The 20,644-nt window shown below is 47.0% G+C and overlaps 3 protein-coding genes and 1 pseudogene across 4 annotated transcripts; all 4 read left to right on the forward strand.

Moving 5' to 3' along the window:
- Positions 1 to 6,091: 6,091 nt before the first annotated feature.
- Positions 6,092 to 9,483, forward strand: LOC136489328 (uncharacterized oxidoreductase At4g09670-like). 2 transcript variants are annotated; one of them, XR_010767418.1, is made up of 3 exons: positions 6,092 to 6,580; positions 8,673 to 9,340; positions 9,427 to 9,483. XR_010767418.1 is itself a non-coding variant. In XM_066486007.1 (2 exons), exons 1-2 carry the CDS (start codon positions 6,092 to 6,094, stop codon positions 9,288 to 9,290), a joined length of 1,107 nt encoding a protein of 368 aa, XP_066342104.1. In that variant the 3' UTR covers positions 9,291 to 9,436. The 2 variants fall into 2 exon arrangements, 1 of the variants encoding a protein (XP_066342104.1); XM_066486007.1 differs by having other exon boundaries at positions 8,673 to 9,436.
- Positions 9,484 to 10,700: 1,217 nt separating this feature from the next.
- On the forward strand, positions 10,701 to 11,252 carry LOC136460157 (U-box domain-containing protein 41-like). Its single transcript, XM_066459974.1, has one exon. The coding sequence runs from the start codon at positions 10,701 to 10,703 to the stop codon at positions 11,250 to 11,252; it is 552 nt and encodes a 183-aa protein (XP_066316071.1).
- A 427-nt stretch (positions 11,253 to 11,679) lies between these two features.
- LOC136460167 (uncharacterized oxidoreductase At4g09670-like) lies at positions 11,680 to 12,282 on the forward strand. Its single transcript, XM_066459981.1, has 2 exons — positions 11,680 to 11,953; positions 12,152 to 12,282. The coding sequence occupies exons 1-2, from the start codon at positions 11,680 to 11,682 to the stop codon at positions 12,280 to 12,282; spliced, it is 405 nt and encodes a 134-aa protein (XP_066316078.1).
- Positions 12,283 to 18,970: 6,688 nt separating this feature from the next.
- On the forward strand, positions 18,971 to 20,644 carry LOC136460176 (uncharacterized oxidoreductase At4g09670-like; annotated as a pseudogene).

Here is a 20,644-nt window from a genome sequence, read left to right on the forward strand (position 1 = left end):
ATAGCCAATCATGTTTTACTAACATAGCAAGCATAATTAGGACAAAAACAACTCTAAACAAGTGTATGCAACATTCATGTTTCACGAGCATGTTTCATATGTTTTGAAGCATGGTTTCAGTTATTATTTACATGATTAGGCATGGATACTTAGGATGCTTGATGATGCACAATATGCATGATTTGCAGTGCCTAAATGCTGGCATAACATCGGGGTGTTACATCTCAAACTCACAACTCAGAACACAAGGACAAGGGACAAAAGACAAGATTATATCATTATATGAATATGAGCTGTTTTGTGCAATGCTGCCTCATTAAAAATCTTTCTAGGTAAAACTCATCCTTGTGAGAAACCCTAGAAAGGAAAAAAGAGTACAGCCAGCTCTAAAGTGTCAAAGTCTTAGTTCTTCTATCTTATTACAATAGCCAACATCAGTGGCAAAGTCATTGTGACAATGTGACTTAGTGAGTTCACAGCAGCAAACATTCTATTCTATTACAATAGCCAACTGCCAACATTAGTGGCAACATTCATAGTGACTCACTATCTCACTCTATCACATCAAAAGTACCTACAAAATTGTATAGAAGCAAGCAATGTTAGTGAACTTGAATGTAAAGAAGCAATATGGAAGTTTCAGTTGAGTGAGTGACTACCTCTCCTCTTCTCTTCTTCTTCTATCCACCACCAGCAGTACCGCCACTGCCGCTACCGGTGCCGCTGCCTTCGCCTTGTTCATCGAGGAAGAGGTTCTTGAATGCCTCCTCCAGGTCTAGGTCCTCAGGTGTATGTTGTTCCCTTCTTGCACCTTGCTCCCAGTCCTTGATGCAGGTGAGCATCTCCACATGCTCAGGCAACAAGTGCCACCGCTAGTCTTCGAGTATCCTGGATGTACAACTGAAACAAGACTTAGAAGAGACAGTAGATACAGGGACAGACATGATATCTCGAGCCATAATAGATAGGATTGGATAGGTTAGCTTGTGGTCACGCCACCAGAGGAGTATGTCAAAGGATTCCTCATAACATGTGATAGGGTCACTGTCCAAGTAAACTTTGAGCTCACTGACAGCAGATGGAGTAGATGAAGATGAGGGGGAACCGACAGGGGATTCACCAGGACCTCCAAAGATCCTTCTCCATGCCTGTTTTGTCTTACCAGTATGAGCTGAAGGCACTGAAACCCTCTGAGACCTAACTGCACCAAATTTCTATTCATACTTGGCAAACAATCTATACAATTCATCTTTCACATCATCATAGTATACACTATAAATGCATCTAGTTGCCTACACTAAAGAGCTTGTCAACTAGTTTGCGGTAAAGTAAAGAGAGTGATCAAGAGGGTTATACCGCCGTGTAGATGAATGAACCAATCAATCATGAAGATGAATAACAATGATGACCAATCACATCGGTGATGTACTTGCCTTGACTTACAAAGGTACCATTCTTCAATTGCTTCATTTGAAGACCAAGGAAGCCAAGCAATTCAAGCACATTAAAGAACCCTTTCATCTTAGCTCTAGGATCAAGAATGAATGCATATGAATAAATCAGTGGAATTTTCTCTCAATATTTAAGGAATTTAAGCTTCAAGGAGTAACACTCATTCTAAAATTAGCATCTCTTTCAGCATTTTGCAAATGTTCAGCCATGTCAAGCATATGGTGCAAAACAAGTGGAGCTGTGGGATAATAAACACCAGATAGGATAATAGTGGAATTATAGAAGAGTTCCAAGAATATCATTATTTATTCAGCAACATACCAATGCTGTGTAGTCAACAAAGTAGAACCATAATTAGAGGTAATGAACACATGAAAGACTTCCTTGTATGGCAGCAAGTGTTTGAGCATCAAATAAGTAGAATTCCATCTAACATCCATATCCAAGCCAAACTTTCTAGGTCTAAGCCCCTGAGCAGTGCAGTAGTTCTTAAACAATACAATTCTTTGATTAGAGGAATTTAAAAAACTTATTGCAGTTCTGAAATCTTCATTATAAGGTTTCAACCTCTTCATGCCAGATTTAATAATTAGATTAATGATATGGCATGCACAGCGCTGATGCACAAGCAAGTACTGCACTGTCGATGTTTCACCACCGATAGCCTACCACAGGGGTACCCGGGGCAGTATGTTCGGGCTTCGGTGTATGCTGAACTCGATGGTTAACGCAAGAGATAGTCGATTTATCCTGGTTCAGGCCCTCGATCGTAGATCGAGTAATAACCTTATGTCCAGTCGGCGTTAGCCTTTGCGTTAGATTGATCGTGATGTGTTGTGTTGTACAATTGTTGTCCTCTCTCTCAGGAGCCCTGCCCTCCTTTATATAGTTAGGAAGCCAGAGTCCTAGTCGGATTGCAATGAGATTTTCTAGTAGGATTACTTAATAGTTCTACTACTAAGATTACATGGGAAGAATCCTAGTTGGATTAGATCTTCTCTCTTCCTTGCGGGGTATCCTATGGGTCCCGCATCGATAAGCCCCCGAGCACTTCATGGTTGAGCTCTAAAAGTCTCGCTTTGCTCCTTCAAGTCTTGTTGAGTAGGAACAAAATGTCATCCGAGTGCTTTCTGGAGTGAAACCTTGTAGCGCTTCTTGGGATCTTCGAGTGGTGAGTGCTTTTTGAAGAAAAAGTACATCCATCTGGTTGTAGCCCCCGAGCCTCTTGCTATTTGGAACAAGGAGCTAGAGGATCTTGTCTTGAAGTTGCTCTTATTGTTCGTTGAAGTTTTATCAAAAAGAACTCGAATATGGCTTGTTCTGGGTTCTTTTTGTCGTAATGTCTTGAAGTGGTCTGCGTTGATGGAGTCTTTTGGTGACGTGCGCTTTTTTGAAGAAAAAGTGCACTCACTGAGTGTAGCCCCCGAGCCTCTTGCTATTTGGAACAAAAAGTTGGAGGGTCTTGATCCTTTATGTTGTTTGAAAATTTGTGTTCTTAAGTAGTCCCCAAGACTTGGATTATGTCATCATCCGAGTAGTTTTGCGGCATCTTTCCGTAGCGGCCCTTTAGTCTTGGATTAAACCATCATTCGAGTAGTTTCGTGGCATGCAGCCTCCGAGCTTATGTCCGAGTTCTTTTTGGGTGGGTGCAATTTTTTTGTAAAAATTGCACTTACTGAGTGTAGCCCCCGAGCCTCTTGCTTTTACTTGCAAAAGTTGGAGGGTCCAGGTTCTTGTCTTCAAAAAATTCTGGGGCTATGTGTCCCACAGCCCCGTGCTTTGTCCGAGTTCTTCCCTTTAGAAAAGAAGTCGGATGAAGAGTCTTGATGTGTCGTCGTTGTTGTAGTCTTGAGTTTCTTGTATTCTTGATCCTTTGTCTTTTGGTTCCGAGCCTTCGGGCGTAGTTGAAATGAAGGTCGAGCTCCCTAGCTTAGTGTTGATTAGGCTATGATGCTGGCCGAGCCCCCGAGCGTATATCCGTGTTGTTTCGTTTAGGAAGAACTCGGATGTGAGGTCTTGGTGCATTCTTTGATAGTCTGCTGTTGTCAGATGTAGTTGTATGGTGGTGGTTGAGTGTAAATGCTTTTTGTTCACGGGTTGTACTGTGCTGGTATATTCTTCCGAATATGCCTGTCTTTGAGTACTGCTTCCTCTCGCCTGAGTCATCCATTATTGAGTCCTGTCTTTTCACTGTGTCCTTTGTTAGGCTTATTTCGTTGGTACTTCTAGTCCATGTGCGCCACTCCTTTGGTCTATAAATACTGTCCTGGAGTGCTTGTTTTCATCCATTGGACATTCTGTTGAAACCTTCGTGGTTATGAACATGGTAGTTTGTGAAGTAGAGCATCCCTCGGGCTGTCAATGTTTCACCACCGATAGCCTACCACGGGGGTACCCGGGGCAGTATATTCGGGCTTCGGCGTATGCTAAACTCGATGGTTAACGCAAAAGACAGTCGATTTATCCTGGTTCAGGCCCTCGATCGTAGATCGAGTAATAACCTTACGTCCAGTCGGCGTTAGCCTTTGCGTTAGATTGATCGTGATGTGTTGTGTTGTACAATTGTTGTCCTCTCTCTTAGGAGCCCTGCCCTCCTTTATATAGTTAGGAAGCCAGAGTCCTAGTCGGTTTGCAATGAGATTTCCTAGTAGGATTACTTAATAGTTCTACTACTAAGATTACATGGGAAGAATCCTAGTTGGATTAGATCCTCTCTCTTCCTTGCGGGGTATCCTATGGGTCCCGCATTGATATGCACCTTGTTAGGATCATCTCTTGTAGGTGCAGGATAAGAACCCAAATAACCAAAGAACATAGGTTGCAAAATCTCATAAGCCCTAGAATTAGCAGAAGCATTGTCTAGAGACACAGAAAAAACCTTGTCAATCAAACAAAACTCCTCAACCACACTAGAAATCCTATCAGCAATGTTTTCACCAAAATGTGAAATATCAATCAGCCTAAGACCAACAACTTTTTTCTGTAACTCCCAATCTGCACTAACATAATGAGCAACAACAGAAATATAATCCTCCTTAGCATTACCAGACCAAATATCAGATGTCAAAGAAATAGAAGATGCAGCAGGCAACACAGATTTCATAAGCATAGCACATTGTTCATCAAAAAATTTACACATATTTCTAGTGGTGGTCTGCCTAGAAACCTTCTCGAACAGAGGATTATGAGCACGCTTAATGTAATCCTCCCAAGCCTGTGTCTCACCTATTCCTAAAGGAAGGTCTAGCCTAGCAATCAAACGGCACAACTCAGTGCGAGCAAGCATAGGATCATACACCCAATTTTTCAAACCATCAGGATTCAGAGCAAACTTAGACTGGACCATACTAGCATGATTACGTTTTCTCATACAGGAATACATGTGCCATCTCAAATGGCTAGTGCCAGCAGACGATCTAGCAGTGTATCATGCCCGACAATGTTTACAGATGGTAGCAACTCGAATTTTATTCTCCTTAATCTCATGGAAGTAATCCCAAACAGCAGAAACTTTCTTACCAGAGGTGGTTGAGGTACCATGAGTGTCAGTGGAGACCTCAACTCCACCATCACTATCGTCGCCATCGAGATCGATGGGCTGGTTGCCGTCATCGAGGTCGATGCCGAACAGACCGGCTGCATCATCACGTAGGTCGTCGTCGTCCTCGACTTCTAGCTCATCGTCCGGGTGTGGCACCTGGTCCTCGCCGTCACCGAGGGGATGCTGATCCTCCCCCCACGTTGCGAGGCCGGAACTGCAACCGCCCGTGGATGAGCCGGACAGCCGTCCACGACCTCAACCTCTAGCAGCGCCAGCACCGTCCCTCAACGGGGGCTTTGGCGGCTTGGCCATGTCTACTCCAGAGGAGGAAGACGCGGCGTCAGGCACCAATCTACACGCAAAGAAGAAGAAGAGTGAGAGATGACACTTGAGAGACAGAGTAGAGAAGAGCAGATCTAGGGTTAGGGAAAGTGACGAACCTGCTTTCCCAGAGCTCAGTGCCGGAGATGAAGAAGCCAGCGAGCCAACCAGAGGATGAGATAGACACCGATTAGAATCGACGGTGAGGTGGGGGAGGAGGGAGTGACATGAACACGAACTCACATGGTTCACCGATTCCGAGCGAGCGCGAAAGGAAACAGAAGAGGAAAAGGAGGGAGGAGACGGGGTTAGCGAACTCAGTGCGAGGTGGAGGAGCGCCGGCGAGGTCACCGGTGCCAGAGAGGACGGACGACGATGGTCGATGGAGAGCGGCGGCGGTGGTGGATCACGAATGCGAGAGCGAGAGCGAGGCAACGAGCGAGAGCAGACGGTGCGACGGGGGAGGAATGGGGATTAGGGACTTAGGGTTAGGGATGGAGAGGGAGGCAACGGGCAGCGGCTTATATGTGCAGCGGGGTGGGCTGGCTTCGTGGGCTGCCTCCCCTGCTGGGCCAAATGTAGCCGTTGGGGCACGGGGCCGTGCCCGTGCCGTGCCACGGGCTGGGGTGGCGGCCCAGGCACGGCCTGGTGCCTCGGGCCGTGCCAGGCCAAAACGCCGGGCTACGGGGCGGGCCGGCGGGCCACAGGGCTGCATGGCCAACTTTAGCGCCAAGCCGCCAACCAAAGCCCACGCAAAAGCGCACCCGACCGCCGCCCATGTGGTCCGCCGCGGCACCAGACCAGCCGCCGCGCCCCGTGCGCTTCGGCATCCTGGGCTGCGCTGACATCGCGCGCAAGCTGTCGCGCGCCATGCGGCTCGCGCCCGGCGCAGCCGACGCCGCCGTCGGGAGCCGCTCCGAGGAGAAGGCCCGCCTCTTCGCCGCCGACAACGGCCTCGACGTCGCCGCCACCCTCCTCCACGGCTCCTACGAGGCGCTCCTTGACGACCCGGACGTGGACGCCTTCTACCTCCCGCTCCCCACTGGCCTCCACGTGCGCTGGGCCACCGCCGCCGCCGCGAGGGGCAAGCACGTGCTCCTAGAGAAGCCCACCGCGCTGTGCGCCGCCGACCTCGACGCCATCCTTGCCGCCTGCCACGCTGCGGGGGTCCAGTTCATGGACTGCACCATGTGGATGCACCACCCGCGCACCGCCAAGATGCGGGAGACCGTCGACGACAAGGACGCCATTGGGGACATCAGAACGGTGAGTTATTTGCAAACCTTCCTGCAAGACTGGAATGGGGATTAGAAATACGCAACCTTTGTTACCCATAACCAAGAAATGGAATTCGTTTTTCCCTTTATTATCAGACTATCAATAACTGAATTTCTACAGGAAAAGACTATTCTTTTTCTTGCCCAGTTGTTAATGCTCAACGGTTCAGCAGCATTAATTTGTATGCTCGTGAAGTGTGATAAGATTCCCTAGTAAAGTGCATCTTTTTACACTTTATTTAAATACTGGCAGTCAAAAGTGAAAACTTTATTTATGATTGGAGCAAGTGTATACTAGCATAAAAAAGGCTAGGAGCATTGGGAATAGCCATGTGTGCCGTGATCGCGGGTGTTTAACTTAACTTCTGAAATGAACCCATCGGCCAGCACAATATTGAGAGAGTACTCTTTCCACATTTGTACTAGCATTCGGTTCCACATGGAGGAGAGAGTGGCCAAAAAACCTTTGAGTTCGTGTGAGGAGAAGAGCTAGGCTCTTGTGTGCCCCCATGCATGAAAGATGCACCTCTATGTGAGCCTCTATCTATCTCTTGCATAGATGATAGGAGAGATTATATAGAATAAAGAACACTTTACATGTGCGCTCTATAGGATGAGATGGTGTCTAAGAGCCACCAGCTGACTCCAACTATTGGAGATTCCCTTAAGGCGTATTTTTTCAGGTCTCTCCAAACCACATGTATTTGTAGTGAATGGGTTCATCCAAACAGAAACAGGCCCTAAGTGGGTTCTCCTACAAACCAACAACAGAACCATGATTAATTGGCATGGGCTGGACAAAGAAAAATGGTGATAGAGCTATTAAGCAAAATATGTCAGGTACCTTTCACTGTCTCCTTGTCATGCTGGGTACAGCAAAAGAATGGTGTCATTTTGTATCTAGCAGCATGGAACTACTATCCTATTTTAAATTAAAACTTTGTTAGTTTGTTCTTGTCTCCAAGGTATGGATACAATCATAAGCTGTTATTGACCAAGTTGGCAGACCAGTTCTTCCAACTAGCACTACAATATCTTGCTGATGGCATGGCAGTTAGAATAACCATCTTATTTGGGATATAGAACTTCCAAAAAATCTTAAAAAGTTGTCTTCCTAGTAAAGGTCTTACCAAGGATGCACCGTTTTATTTACATACATGGACGCACAGGCACAATAACCACATGGTGGTTCACCACTCTTCTTTATTCTCTGGCAAATGGACCTAATGCTTTTGTTTTATAGGTTCTCTGACTGAGCAATGTAGTCATCCACTGGACATTTGCCCTTTTTATGTGCCAGCCTGCTAGGATATACAATTCGTCAAAGATGATGCATCACACAAACACAGATTAGCATATATTTATATAAATGCCGTGTTTTAGTTTTATAAAGTTCTAAGGTTTTCAAAATCTCTTATAAATTATCACATATGGACATTGCTGGAAGTGTTGAAGCTGAGTTGAGCTTGCATATTAACATATATTATATAAATATAGTGTTTTAGTAGTTTTATAAAGTTCTAAGGTTTTCAAAATCTCTTGTAAATTATCACATATTAACATTGCTGGAAGTGTTGAAGCTGAGTTGAGCTTGAATTCTTTCTCAGTGGACCACTTCCAATCCATCTATAAATTGAGATGAGCGCTCTGAAAGATTAAAATTTTGAAAGCTAAACACTATATTTTAGTTCCTATAAAATTTCAGTGTATCCAAATTATCAGTTCCAGGGAATATCTGTGATGCATTGAGTTTGGTTCTTTTATTCCAGCTATGTAGAAAATAATAATAGGATATGGTTCTTTTATTACATCCATGTTATTTTTCATTTATGCATATGCACAAATTTGTAATCACTAGAAGTAGACGGTGAAATGGTTGGCTGCAGTCATTACACCTCTTAGCACACGTTAATATCTGAATTGCAAGACATGTATGAAATGCTATAGGTTAACATATAGTAGTATTTTACATATTTGTGGAAGAATACATTTTTAACTGTTTGATTCCACTTCATCTCTACTGTTCTACAAAGCTTTGTAGGTCAACAAAAATCATCGGTTTTTTTGTTCTTTTTCCGCAGATTAACAGTGTGTTTAGCTTTCGAGCAAATGAAGATTTCCTCAAGAATGACATCAGAGTAAAGCCAGATCTCGATGCCCTGGGTGCACTTGGTGATGTTGGGTGGTACTGCATCCGTGCGATCCTGTGGGCTGTTGACTATGAGTTGCCCAAGACTGTGATCGCACTGCGTGACCCTGTAAAGAACCGAGCTGGCGTGCTTCTTGCGCGCGGCGCGACATTGTACTGGGCAGATGGCAAGACTGCCACCTTCAGCTGCTCTTTCCTCACCAATGTCACCATGGACATCACCTTAGTTGGCACGAATGGAACTATCCATGTCACTGACTTTGTCATCCCACACGAAGAAAAGTCGGCGGAGTTCCACGTGGCTTCGAAGTCAAGCTTTGCTGAGCTCGACATCGGGTGGGATCTGCCAAGCAAGCATGTCGTGGCGACGGACCTGCCACAGGAAGCCCTTATGGTCCAGGAATTCGCGAGGCTTCTGCAGGGCATCCGGGATGCTGGGGGCAAGCCTGAGGGAAAGTGGCCGGCTGTCACCCGGAAGACGCAGCTGGTTTTGGATGCTGTGAAAGCCTCGATTGACAAAGGGTCTGAGCCAGTTGAGGTGGCTAGCTAAATGCAACAAATGAATCACTTCCTGAATAGAGGTTTCAACACCATGGCATGGTTTGTGCTGGCTTGATATATTTACACATACTGTGCTTCTGTATTTTATGAAACCAGTAAACCACTATTTGTAACAATTTGGACAGGGGTCGTCAAACTCAGAAGAAGGTTGAAATGTATAAGTGATTATATTTCTACTGGTTGTTCTAGTATATGGGCAGACAAAAACATCAACGAATCCATCGATGGTTGCCCGGCCAAAGGAGGGCAATACAGTGGGAAGTTCTGAGGTTAAAAAAGACAATATTGAGGGCTTCCGTTGTGATGTTCTCGGTCATGAACATCTTGGACAGGTTCAGGTTGTGCAACATTTCTACTTTCCAGCATGACATGTCAGTGATGACGATGGAAGGCAGGTTTGCTGCAACTACTGCCAGAACCGACCGAGTGATGTTTGTTCCAGAAACACTACGACTTAGCAGTCAAGAACTGAGATCACTCATCAAAACAGAGCTAGCATGCTTGAAGTCTTGATTAGATTGACCAGAAAACGGATTTCGATTTCGTTTCTGCGGGTCCAAGGTCCAGTTTAGTTTGCAAAAAATTTTACAAAATTTTTCACATTCCCTGTCATATCGAATCTTTGGACGCATGCATGAAGCATTAAATATAAATAAAAAATAAAATTAATTACACAGTTTAGACGAAATCCACGAGACGAATCTTTTAAGCCTAATTAGACTATGATTGGACACTATTTACCAAATAACAACGAAAATGCTACGGTGCCCATTTTGCCAAAAATTTTAGAACTAAACTGAGCCCAAGCCAGACGACGAGTTTTGCACCTCCACAGCCAGGTCCAACAACGGGATAATTAATGTTTTGCCATCACAACGGATGGCACATCCTCAAATAGCAGCTTTAGGTTTGGCGCTACGCTTTTAGCAGCAGAGAGAGAAAAACGATACACATTTACCACTTTTGCTCGCGTGGCATGCCAGCTCCACTGTCTAGCTCGGATCCGAGACAGCAGCCCCATGTGAAAACTCAGTCATGCCCCTCCCCTTATTGCCATATAGATTAAAGGATGGACGGCTCAGGATAGCCGCAGACAGAGATACGTATACTTGTATTTTTAAGATATTTATTTTTTATTTTGTAAAGGAAAAAAGAACGTATATGACATCATCATGATGTCATGGCTCAAGAGCAAAGCACTGTGCATGGCGCACAGCGCACGCCCTAGGCCGGCATTAAGCATGCTGCGCCTGCGCAGCTTCACGCGCTCTGCTCCCTGACCACCGCGCGCTAGCAGGTGTCCTCCATCCAGCGCGCCATTAGTGTGCTCGGCGCTATCCCACCGCTGTTGGAGCTGTTCGCGAGCACCGCCGGGCACCGCGCGCGGCGCGAGGCCAGGATGGCGTTGTACCACGTTTCCCTCTCCGGAATGAACCGGTCCAAGATCGCGCTCGCGCGGGGCGCAGTGCGGACGCTGCTGGCCGTCATGGAGGCACGAGACCGCGCGAATGAGGGCGATGCCGTCGCGTTCCGGAGGCTCGCCGTCATGGTCCTGGCCAACCTCGCGGGCTGCCTCGACGGGCGTGCCGCGCTGATGAACAGTGGCACCATGGCCGCGGTCGTTAGGCTGATACGCAACGGCTCCGCGGCTCCCGGGAGCGCGGAGCAGGAGTACTGCATATCCATGTTGTACGGGATGAGCCGTGGCAGCATGAGGTTCCGCGGGCTCACGCGCGCCACGGGGGTTGAGGCCGCGCTGCAGCTGGTGGCCGAGGGCGACGGCAGCGTGGGGCGAGACCTAGCGCGGCGCACGCTATGGGCTATGCACGGCGAGGACGACCAGGCACCTGTCACGGTGATCGGACTACTCGAATGGCAGTGGGATGACGGGCAGCGTCGTGTCGGAGGGGCTTGTCTCCATCCTCGCTGTGTGGTGATGGCCGGAGGTTGAAGAAGAATATGACTTGTGGGGCCTGTGTGTTAGTAATGGGGAGGAAGAAGCCAGGGGCAAGGGCGGTCATTTTACCTGAGTCTGCTGACTCGGATCCGAGCAGGACAGTGGAGCTGGCGTGCCACGCAAGCACAAGTGATAAATATGTATCGTTTTTCTCTCTCTACTGCTAAAAGTGTAGCGCCAAACCTAAAGCTATTATTTGTAAATGCGTCATCTATTATAATGGTAAAAAGTTAATTATCCCTCTAAGAACTAGCCTAGACATCCAACGTCTGCATCCTATGAGCCAGGGAACCCAGCCTGTCCAGATTATCCTGAACCCGAAAGCTGAACTGGACACCTCGGACCACACATACACTGACGCAGATGATCACTCCACGCACCGAACGGAGACCAACAGACGCCGCCGCTGCCGCGACCGCCAATGTCATCCTCTGCAGCGCCAGTGCAGCCGCCGCCACCGCGCCCGGTGCGCTTCACCATCCTGGGCTGCGCTGACATCGCGCGTAAGATCTCGCGCGCAATGCGGATGCTCCCTCCAGGCGCCGCCACCGTTGCCGCCGTAGGCAGCCACTCCGAGGATAAGGACCGCCGCTTCCTCGCCGAAATCGGCTTCCGCACGGCGCGCGTCCACGGCTCCTACGAGTCCCTCCTAGGGAACCCGGACGTGGAGGCCGTGTACCTCCCACTCCCCACCAGTCTCCACGTGCCCTTAGGGACGGATCCGAAGGGAGGGAGGGCCTGCCGGGGCTACAGCCCAGTGATCATGAATTTTTTATTAGATCATAGTTACTTAGCTTCGAATTATTATTAATCTTTTGTCCTAACTCTAAATCTTCATTATTTAGCCTCTTTGTTCACAACCTGTATCCATCACTGTGTGCCCTGGGCCACAGCCGTCGCCGCGCGTGGCAAGCATCTGCTCCTCGAGAAGCACACCGCGCTCTACGCCGCTGAGCTCGACGCCATCCTCGGCGCCTGCAACGCCTCTGGGATCCAGTTCATGGAGAATATTTTTTATTTTTAACACTTTTTGTAAACTAATTTTAAATCTAACACTGTTTTTTTAAACTAACACTTTTGGCCACGCCTATTGCCATGGCATGGCAAATGCATGGTGGTGCGGCGGTAGTATGACGTGGCGACGACCGGGACTGCTGACCGGTGACGTGGCAGGGCCTGCCGCGCCACCGATCTTGGCGCGGCACTGCCGCGCCATCCCTCACGACATGTCACTCCCGGTATATATATCACCCGCGAGACGGCCTCCCTCTGTCTGCCTGGCCGCACGCGCCTACCGCCGCCCGCCCACGCCCACCCGCCTGGCCGCCTGCCGCACGCACGCCCGCGCCTGCTCGCCTGCCCGCACGCACACCCGTGCCCGCTTGCCCGCCTACACGCGGCCGCCGCGCCCACCCACGCTTGCCGGCTGCCGCGCTCGCCCGCCCACCTTCGTGCCTACCCGCCCACCTTAACTAATTATTTAGTTAGAAGTATGTTTACCATGTATATTTTTGTTGCTATAAGTGTTTGTTATATTATTTGAGTTTGCAATGCAAATGATTATATTTTTCATGAATTTGCGTTGTTTCGACTGATGTTTAATTTGAACCGTTTTATTAGATGGAAGACATGTTTCGGGAGCAGTTATGGCGAAAACGGGGTCATCCTAGAGAATTGTACCCCGACGAGTCTAGAAAAAATGCTTCCGTCCCTCCTGACCTCTCTGTCCCTAACTGTGACTGTGGTCGTCCGGCTGACGTGTTTCAATCGAGACATCCGGACACAGCGACTTGTTGCTTCTACACATGCAGTCGTTTTAATGTAAGTAATTGTTTCCGTATGTTTTTTTCTTCATTTATATTACTAGGTTATTAATATTTTGTTGGAATTTTGTTATGTAGGCCCATGAGAGGTGCCTTTTCTTTCAGTGGATCGACGGTGCAGACAAGTTTGACCCCAGGTATCTCCTTTTCGATGATTGGTGGAGAGGGCGACATCCACGAGAGCACTTCAAGTGGTAGGTTCCACCTCCCCCTAACCCCCCTCCAATGACGGCTAAGGAGAAGCACTTAGCCACAGTTAGACGACTCGAGGAACCTCCTCTGTGCGATTGCGGAGATCGAGCTGTGATAAACCCTGTGAATACGTTGGAGTTTGTGTGTCCAAACAAGCATGATATAAGTGCAAAGTGTATGTATTGAAATATTGAGCTATATGTGTTCATGTACTAATGTCACCTTATTTAGGTGTTTTCAATGGCGAAGTGTTGTTTCAAGGAGTGGTTGTATGGTCCTAAGAACCAATGGCCGAAAGAACCGCCAAAGGCAAAGCAAAAGAAGAAAGAAAGGTTAATTTACAAAGCACCTCCAGTCAAGTACGAATGTGGTGTTAAATCTAACTATGTTATAGTCCCTTCGGAGCTTGGAATAGGCCATTATTGCGGCCATATGGTTGACTATGATGAGGTTGGTTATTTTTGTGGTAAACATGAAATCGTATTTTGTTTCTTTTGCTAAGACATATGATATAATTTTTCGTTTGAATAGAGCACTAGGACATGCTGGTGGGAATGTTATGATGGTCAACCTAAGTTCTTGGATGAACTGAAGGGGAAGTAAGTAATTGCACAGAAGAGGGGATATGGACCTGACTACGTCAACCTATTTATTAAACATCACAAAGACAAAATGCGTAAGTTTGCTAGACAGCGCGGTATTTGTAACCCGATCGATGTTGGGCTTGACAAATGGGAATTGGAGACACGGATGATGTTAGAGGAGGAGAGGACAAGGAAGGAGGCAAGGGAGGAGACAAGAGTACAGATGCAGGTCTTGAACGAGCATGTTGTTGCATTATGTGCCAGTGAGTGCTTGAAAGCCTTTTTTTGTTGCCTGATTTTAAATATAATATAATCATGTTGCTAACTGATTGTATTTTATACATGAAGGGATTAGATGCAGCGAGGAACATGCTACAGAGGTGACTCGTGCAAGGTATATGGAAAAGAAGTTAGAGGAGCACATAACGCGAGCTGATCGCACCGTTGAATCACCGATTGTGTTGTCTGATGAGGGAGACGAGGATGAGAACGACACTGGCAGACTGAGCGAGCTCATCGCTCTAGCAGAGGTAGGCTTGTAGGCAGAGGAGGACGACGATACGTTCTTCACTTAGGCCGCAGAGGCCACAGATGAAGCGGAGGCCGCTTACTACAGGCGAAAGGCAGATCAAGGCAATGCAAGTGACCCTAGCCACAGTAAGAGGGTTGTGGTATATGATTGGTACTCGGACGACGAGTTGCTTACTCAGTATGTTTCTGACTGAGGGTTTTTGAATTACGCCGTCTGTTAGTTCCATGCTTTTATTAATGATCAATGTACCTATGTACTAGAACTTTCATTGTGTTGTCTTGTTTTCTATTTGAACTATTGATGTATTGTACCCATGTATCATGTACTCGGATTACCCATGGTCGATCTTAAGTGATCCCATCTGTTTGTCACCCTCCGACCTATCCGTTTGTCGCTCTCCAAGTTTTTTTAATAATAGCAAATGCGTTGTGAATTTCTAAAACGAACAAAATCGACGTGCCAACCCTAAGCCCAGGTTCTGTCTATGTCCAGGTTCTGCCACGCCATACCCCATGGCACGACAGTGACGCACCATGCTCCACGGTGTGGTAGGACCTGGACACAGACAGAAGCCGACCAGCCTTAGTTGCAACTAAACAAGAGCTGCTGTCGGTGTTGTAAACAACAACAAGTGTTGCCGTGACCGTGCACAAGTTGAAATGAATATGAAACAAATAAATGGAGTCCGTGCACAAGTTAACAAGTTGCCACATAACATTTTCATTGGTTCATGAGTCTACAAGTTTCAGACGACAATATTCGTTCAATATAAGTTCGACATAACCAACTAAGTCACAGGAGTGTAAGGATCCCTCGGACGCCTCTTGGAAACCTCGTCATCGTACTCCACCTCAAGAAGGGGGTACATCTAGTGCGGTGTGGGAGGGGCCATCCTGTTACAAATTGATAAACAAATGGTTAGAGTATTCAAATTAACATTATGTAGCATTGCAAAATTTGAACTACTTGGTATGCAATACAAACATAATATGAAAGCATTTGCTGCCCTTGTCTTCTATGCTTGCTAGCCTTGTGACCAGGGTCTTTGCAAACGGAGCAAAGATTTCTACCATGGGTCTCGTTGAAGTCTCCCCCTCCGTACATGTCTTCGTTGTACCCTCTCATAGCGTCCATGTCCCCCTTGAGTCGCTTCTTCTTCCTCCTACCCTTCCCTACCTTCATTAGATCCAGATGCGACACATAGTCATAACCATTATAAGGTGGCCACTATATCGGGTCAAGGTATGGCTCGAAGCTTATCTCCCAAATACTAACGGTGTTTGAATGGAGATACAAGGGTGACATATATGGCAGATCCTCATAGTTGTACCCGCGAACCCTGCAGGTCGTGATCATATGAGAGCAAGGGGCATGCATGATCTAAGGGATATTGCAACTACACTCTACCTTTTCAAGATCAACTCGGTAGTTTCATCCACCATAACATTCGCCGCCCAAGCTTGTGCCACCCTTGCCCCGTACACTAAAGATATGGTGGTGGGGTCTATACAGCTCGACGGTGTGCTGCTTGGCGAATTCCTTGACCTCCTTCAAATGTTCTGCTCTAGCCTTTTCAAAACGCCCCTTCTCAGCTATATTCCTCTGCGCAAGTTCCCACCTCTTCACAAAATATTCATTGCACTTATGAAAAAGGAGAACTCAACAATTCAAGACACAGGCAACGATCGAACTTCAGTGAATACACGGTTGAAGGACTCCGAGGAGTTAGTGGTCATGATGCCATACCTAAAACCCCCCTCGTCATATGCTAATGCCCACTAAGCCTTCTGTTCCATCTATGCCTCTAACCAGGCCTTTCCCGCTTCATTTACCATCTTGTCTAGTTCTCTCTTTGTCTCCTTGAACTGGTGCTCTGTACGTACACAACATAGAGCCTTTACCTTGTCACATACCTCCTGCTTCCTCTAAAGCCGTTAGAAATTAGCGGTAAAGTGTATCATGCACCATCCATTAACTAGAGACGGGAACCCATATATATGCTCAGTTGCAGCATTAAGAAGCCCTAGGTGACAGTCCGAGATCAAACATATAGTGCGAGATGGGCCAAGCACTTGTATACATAGAAGCCGCATGAACCATGACCACGATTCATTGTTCTCTCCCCCTCTGCCAAAGCAAATGCTATGGGTACTATCTGGTCCTCAGGATCAACAGCAGCAACCATCATCAAGGTGCCCCTATACTTTCCTGTCAGGAAAGTGCCATCAACAAGTACGACTGGCCGACAAAACTAAAATGCATGTTCCGTTTGTGTGAACAACCATAACACACGATAGAGGACATGCCTCACCGGGTCCCGAAAACACATCCCTCTGGTGTCCACAAACCATTTCAAGCCAGGGTTGTAGTAATGCATTGCACATAAGATGCGGGGCACTTTGTTGTATGCTTCCTCCCAACTACCCCATTGAATCGCTAGGGCAATTTGCTTAGCACACCAAGCCTTTCCGTACTTCACATCATACTTAATGAATCCAGATATGGACTATTGTAAAAAAGACACCGAAATATCGTTATTGTCATCAACGAGCCCCAATATACGACGGGCAAGGTAACGTGCAGTGAGCTGCTGATGATTTTCCTTCCCCCTATTTGTTAGGCAAGTGTGGGGTTTGACAACTTTACTTATCCTCCACTTGCCATCACTCTGTCCCTTTCGTGCATTTAACCTCCACATACAACCGTTTCATATCATGTGGTACCTCAACTCCTGGTCCGAATGAGTGACGGTGTACAGACTATGGTGATACACAGCATAGTCCTAAAGGAAGAGCTTCATCTCTGACATTGTATTGAATATCATCCCCTTCCTAAGAGTTTCTTTCTCATGGTCATACAATGATTTCCTACACAACTGGAGACAGGCGTCACAAACTGCCATATCCATCATGTTGGCATCCCTATAGTTTGGAATGCCTCTGAAAGGTACGTTCATCGACCTTAGTTGCTCAAGCTCAGTCGTTGTGTAAGGTGGTGGTGAAACATACTGCTGCGCTTCGCTAATTCTGTCCCATGAATCATAGGGGGTATCATCTGCTGGTAAATCTGTAACTAGTCTACCCTGAGGTTGCATACCATACAAAACCTCAATTGGTACTGGTAATGGCATAGTATGAATCGGTACTGACATGGCATCAATCGGTGTTGATATAGCATATGTACCTCCTTGGTCATCATTAGAATTGTCTGAATCACTGCTAACTACATCACCGATCATGTCCTCCTGCTCTTTCTCTTCCCGTTCGAACTCGTTCACATCGAACTCATTGCTTATACAGCCTACTACAGTTGAATGAAACTGCTCCTGTGTCAACTGACCGTCCAAATCCATGTTACCCTGAGTTGCATCCCCTTCGACCTCTAATTCTTGCTCATTGCCTCCAACACCGTCAATGGACGGCCCGTCCTGGACACCCTATATCTTGTACCCATTCTCCACCACCACCTCAGCCATGGGCACATTGGAACCTTGGAGCACCCTAGTGTAGCGGGACCAGTGAGCAGGGTCGAGCAAGGGCATGAGGACATAGTGTACCCTAGTCTTCCTAATATCAAACCTCCCCTTCAGAGTGAAATCACTGCCAAACTTTGCATTCAAACGGACACAAAGGTCGTTGAAGCTAGGAGGTTCATCAAACCATTCCAATTCTTCTTTCATATCCTCAAACATACCATCTTCTCTCCAAACACTTCCTCCATATAAAACTCTAAAACAACAATCCATCTACAAAAGCATTTCAAGAAACTTCATCAATTCATCGAAATTGTCGTACGTAATGTCCAAAGTAATATTAATACATATTCTAACTAATCTAATATTAACATCTATACAAGGCTAATTACAACAACTAATGTATAACTAGACTCACTAGGGGAGTACCTCGCGTCAGTGGCGCTCGTCCTCGCGGCGGCAGCAGTCACGGGCGATGCAATGAGGGCGGTGGCCGGAGGCCGCAGTGAGCGGCCGGAGGGGGTGGCGCGGCGGATAGCCGCCGTGCGTGGCCAGAGGATGCGACGGGCGGCTGGATGGGGTGGCGCGCCGACGTGCGGACGCAGCGAGCGGCCTGCGGCCGTGGCGTGCCGGCGTTTGTGGCGCAGCCGGCGTTTTGTAGCGTGTGCCGGCGTTTTGTGGCGCGGCGGGAGCGACGTGCGGCCGTGGCCGGCGGCAGGAGCGGCAGGCTGGCGCTGCCGGCGACAAGCGCGGCGGGCAGGCGAGACGGCAGGCACATAGGCACGAATTCGCGGCGGGCGCAGCAGGCAGGCAGGACTAGGCCGCGACCCTTTTAGCCGGCTCTGCCGCGCCACCGATCAGGACACGTTATTGCCGCGCCAAGATCGGTGGCGCGGCAGGCCCTGCCATGTCACCGGTCAGCAGCCCTGGTCGTCGCCACGTCAACCTGCCGCCGCGCCACCATGCATGGCGCGACACAGGCGTTTCGCCGCGCCATGGCAATAGGGGCGGCCAAAAGTGGTAGTTTTGAAAAAAAAATAGTGTTAGATTTAAAATTAATTTACAAAAAGTGTTAAAAATAGAAAAAAAAATTCTTCATGGACACCACCATGTGGATCCACAACCCGCGCACCGCCAAGATGCGGGAGATCATCAGCGACAAGGATGCCTTCGGCGATGTCAGAGTGGTGAGATCTTGGAATGGCTCCTTCGTTGCTAAAAGTTCGCTGGAATCTGGAAATGCCTAATGTATGTCGCCAGTATGGCAACAAATGACTAGAAATAGATTTCTAGTAGAAAAGAAAAACAAAATTTGGTCCTTTTCCTTATTCATTTATTATACCAGTAAGAAAGACCAAAATTGGATTTCGAGAGGGAAAAAAAAAGCTAGACTCTTCTCCCCATCTTGATGACGGATGGTGCTTGCTTATCAACTAAATTGTCGTGTTGCCTTAATTCTGTCTATATATGGCTGATATTTATCAGAAGTTGTAGGAACAGAGGTAAGACTGTATAAAGGTGTGTACTTGGGGGTTCAGTGTCACTGCATTCTTGTGTTTGGATGCCTATGATATATTGACAGAAAGCTTTGTTGAGGTTGAACGTTTTCTCATTGAACAAACATTCTTTTTTTAACACAATGAACCACCATTGTTCTTAACACAATGAATCACCACCATTCATAATGAAGCATTGAAACTCTGGAAGATATTTTGGTCTGTTGCAGCTTAACCAGTTTGAACTTTTTTTACCATGTTTCAACTTCATGATTTGACTTGATCTGATTTTTTAATGTGTGAATTGATGGTTAGAGTTTGGCTATATCATTCCAGCTTTATTTGAGCCTTAAAAAATATTAACATCAATGTGATTCTTGTTTTTTTCCACATGGAAATTTTTCTCAGAACCATTAAAAACGAGCATAGACATTGTTGGTTCTGCACATACTAGTATTGCAGTATGTGATTTGGGAAGTGCATTTGAAATGCTGTAGGTTAACATGTTCTTCGTAGCCTTAATAATGTACAAAAGAGTGATGCAATGTTTGTTTCCACTTCATATGGACTATTTGCAGAATTTTATAGGTTAATAAAGACCATGCCTTTTCTTTTTCCACTGCAGATAAACAGTATGTGCAGCTTTCAGGCATCCGAAGAATTCCTCAAGAATGACATCAGGGTAAAGCCAGACCTTGATGCCTTGGGTGTTCCCGGTGATGTTGGATGGTACTGCATCCGTTCAATCTTGTGGGCTGTTGACTATGAGATGCCCGAGACCGTGATCGCTCACCATCATCCTGTCAAGAACCAAGCTGGTGTGCTTCTTGCTTGTGGTGCGACATTGTACTGGGCAGATGGCAAGACTGCAAATTTCAACTGATCATTTCTTACTAACCTCGCTTTTGACGTCACCTTATATGGCACAAACGGTACTCTCCATATCACTGACTTGGTCATTCCGTATGAAGAAAATTCTGCGGAGTTCAGTGTCGCCTCAAAGTCAAACTTTGTCAAACCCACCATCGGATGGGATCCATCGCCAAGGAAGCATGTTGTTACTACAGATCTGCCACAGGAGGCGCTCATGGTCCAAGAATTCACAAGGCTTGTGCAGAACATCCGGGACGCTGGGGGCAGGCCTGAGGGTAAGTGGCCGGCTATCACCCAGAAGACGCAGGTGGTATTGGATGCCGTGAAAGCTTCTATTGACAAGGGATCTGAACCAATTGAGGTTGCCAGCTAAATACAACAGATGGCAGCTCGTACTGCTAAGTTTGTACTTAA

Source organism: Miscanthus floridulus, chromosome 1, assembly GCF_019320115.1.
Source record: "Miscanthus floridulus cultivar M001 chromosome 1, ASM1932011v1, whole genome shotgun sequence".
NCBI lineage: Eukaryota > Viridiplantae > Streptophyta > Magnoliopsida > Poales > Poaceae > Miscanthus > Miscanthus floridulus.